The 2,820-nt window shown below is 51.3% G+C and overlaps 1 protein-coding gene across 1 annotated transcript; it reads right to left on the reverse strand.

Annotated features, from left to right (window-relative positions):
- Window positions 1–329: 329 nt before the first annotated feature.
- On the reverse strand, window positions 330–2,453 carry LOC146754557 (endogenous retrovirus group K member 8 Gag polyprotein-like). Its single transcript, XM_085527713.1, has one exon. It carries the CDS (start codon window positions 2,167–2,169, stop codon window positions 340–342), a length of 1,830 nt encoding a protein of 609 aa, XP_085383839.1. The 5' UTR covers window positions 2,170–2,453; the 3' UTR covers window positions 330–339.
- Between the last annotated feature and the right edge of the window lie 367 nt (window positions 2,454–2,820).

The raw sequence follows: 2,820 nt of genomic DNA on the forward strand, positions 1-2,820 counted from the left end.
CATCAAGGAAGTCTCGGCCCAAAATTGTGCCTGGAACAGACCCAATCAGAGGTCCAATCAGTACAGGTTTGTCTATGGAACCGTCCCTATTAATCAGAGTGATTTCCACCCGTTCCGCTGACTCGCCAGTTGACACTGTACCCCCAACCCCAGAGATGGATTTCGCCAAACCAAGCACTGGCCAGGATGGAGGCCAGTCCTTTTCTGCTATTACCGTAACATCTGCTCCTGAGTCAAGCAAGGCTGTGATAAGGACGGAGCAAGGAACCTTTTTATAAGGCAATTGTCCCATATAAGCCATAATTATCTTGACTATAGGCCGTTGACTGAGATCCATAGTTAAGGCCACTGCGGGTGAGAGATGTGGACTCTCCCCTGCGCCAAACTCAATGGCATGTGGGGCCCAAGTACTTGACTGCGGGAGGGACCCTGGGCCTGAGGTGCCCTCCCATTCTCGTTTCCCTGCGGCATAAGAGTGTATTTTCGGCAATGACGAGCTGTATGACCCAGCCTATTACAGGCTTGGCACTTGCTGTTAGTCTTGAGCTGCCCACCTGAAGCTTTACACTGTACCTTGAAATGGCCAGGCTGACCACATTTAAAGCAATTGCCCTTGGACTGACCATTTTGTATGGCCATGACAGAAAGCAATGCGTTTGCTAGCCCCTCATTAGACAGCGGTGTTGTCTGTTGTTTGTCCAGCACATACTTAATAATTTCACCCGGAGTCTCAAGATCGTCAGGGGCAGCTCGAATGATGTCCCTAACATTTTTGTGAGCCTTCTGCTTCAGGCAATCCTTTAAAATAGAAGCTTGCGCGTCCTTAGGTAGATCTGATCCTTCTACTGCTCGTATCAATCGATTAGCAAAATCAGAGAATGACTCTGAGGGACCCTGAGCAATCTCTGACCACGGGGCTGCAGGCTCTGCCTTTCTTATAAAGTTTCTAAAGGCAGTAGCAGCCGCCCCTGTAGTGGAAAGCAATTCCCCTGGGCGCAGGAGCCTAAGCTGTCTCTCTGGGGACCCAGCCATTTCTGCAGTTACTCCCGAAAGCCTCATTATATCAGTTCTCGGTTCCCCCTCCCTCCCATTAGCAGGGTGTTGAGCATCACGTCCAGCCTCAGCTACAATAGCTTTAAGTTGTATCATCCACTCCTCCCTCCACAAAGTAAACTGAACTGGCTCGAGAACGACTCTCATTAGACTCTCAATGTCATACGGGAGTAGGGGACCTGGGGCAATGAGTGCCTCAAAAGCACTTAGTGTCATCGGAGATCTCAGCCCCTTTTTCTCAATCGCTTCTGCAAACCGAGTAACTGCTTTTGCTTCCAAAGGTACCCAAACCGGTCCCTCCTGTCTGACGACAATCGGGAACACTGCATGATCTCGCTCCTTGAGTCCCGACTCACGCATTGATTCCTGGATGTCAGCCCAATTAGTGGGCCTGCGTGATAACTCTTGCTCCCCCCACAACTCCTCCCTCCATGGAGGCGAACCCGATACTGTGGGGCCGGGCAAAGCCTTCCGTTCCTCCCCCTTTTTGGAACACGATCCCTCCTCTGAGGGGGGCGGGTATGAGGGCGAGCCCACGCCTCCACGGCGCGCCGCCTCCATAAACCCTCCCCCCTCCGGACAAGAACCGCCCCCTTCGGGTGAGTGAAAGCTCTGCAAAGAGGGGTAAAGGCGGGGATATGATGGTGGCGCCTCCTTCGATGACTCAGCTTCCGCCTTCTTTTCCGGAGTTGTTGTTTCGAGCGCGGCCATGGCCATCTTGGAATCAGCCGGCGTGGCCGACGCCATCTTGGATCCGGAGTCACTGCAAGAAAGCAGATCCCCCGCACCCCCCGAGACCCCGGACGTCCCGGAATCCAGACCAAAGACCCCTTTCGCGATGGCCTGGACTTGCTTCTCCTCCCTAGCCGCTTTAAGCGCACCTAGGACCAAACCCCAGGTTTTTAATTCTTTCGCTTTATGCTCGTGGGTGGCTCTCTGGAGCAGGGCCTCAGTGAAAGAGTCCCACCGCCCCGAATCGAGCAAAACGCCAGGGGAGGGTAAAAGCCGCGCCGACTCCAACCAAGAGGCAACAGCGGCAATATCCTTCTTAGAAGGAGCATTCTTACCACAATAGGTTTTACAAAGTTGCAATACTACTCTAAAGACGGAATCCATTTACCCAGAGACCTGAAGTCTTCCTGGTCTTCTACGAACTATCGGCCGTAGGATAGGCGCAGCGCTGCATTCCCCTTTGCACCCCACCGAGAGTGCTTCCACGGGCTCGAACCGTGGATACCGCGTCCGTCAGCGCGGTTTTAGCCGTCGCACACTCACCTCCAGGACTTTGCCTCACACGGGGCACCAATTGTTACCTCGATCTGGTAACCTGGAAAGTCAAGTCCCTTTGTGAATGTGTATCGACGGCCCCGACCAAGTCACAGCTGCTTGTTACACCAATATGGTCAGCGGTAAAATGGGGTTTATTGGAATGTGAGGGTCCCTTATATAGGTATCCAGTTTCATCCTTATCTTTTCACGTATGCATGACCCAGCAGGGGAAGGCCTATCACGTTACATCCCGAGGGTCGTACTTCGCCTAATACAACAGAAAACCATATTTTTGCAAGGGTAAAGAGTGATACCTAAGAGAGACCTTTTTATTTCTTGTATAAGTATTGATATTCCTGTGAATTTTTTCTAAAATCTGTCAGAAAAGGATATATCTGTTGGAAATGTCCTTATTTTGTAGAGGAGAAAAGGTATTTCCGTTAGTAATGTCCTCAATTTGTAGAAGAGAAAAGGTATTCAGGAAACAATGTGTCATAT

The sequence above is a fragment of the Coturnix japonica genome, chromosome W (assembly GCF_054131305.1).
Source record: "Coturnix japonica strain WE chromosome W, WE-NBRP24, whole genome shotgun sequence".
NCBI lineage: Eukaryota > Metazoa > Chordata > Aves > Galliformes > Phasianidae > Coturnix > Coturnix japonica.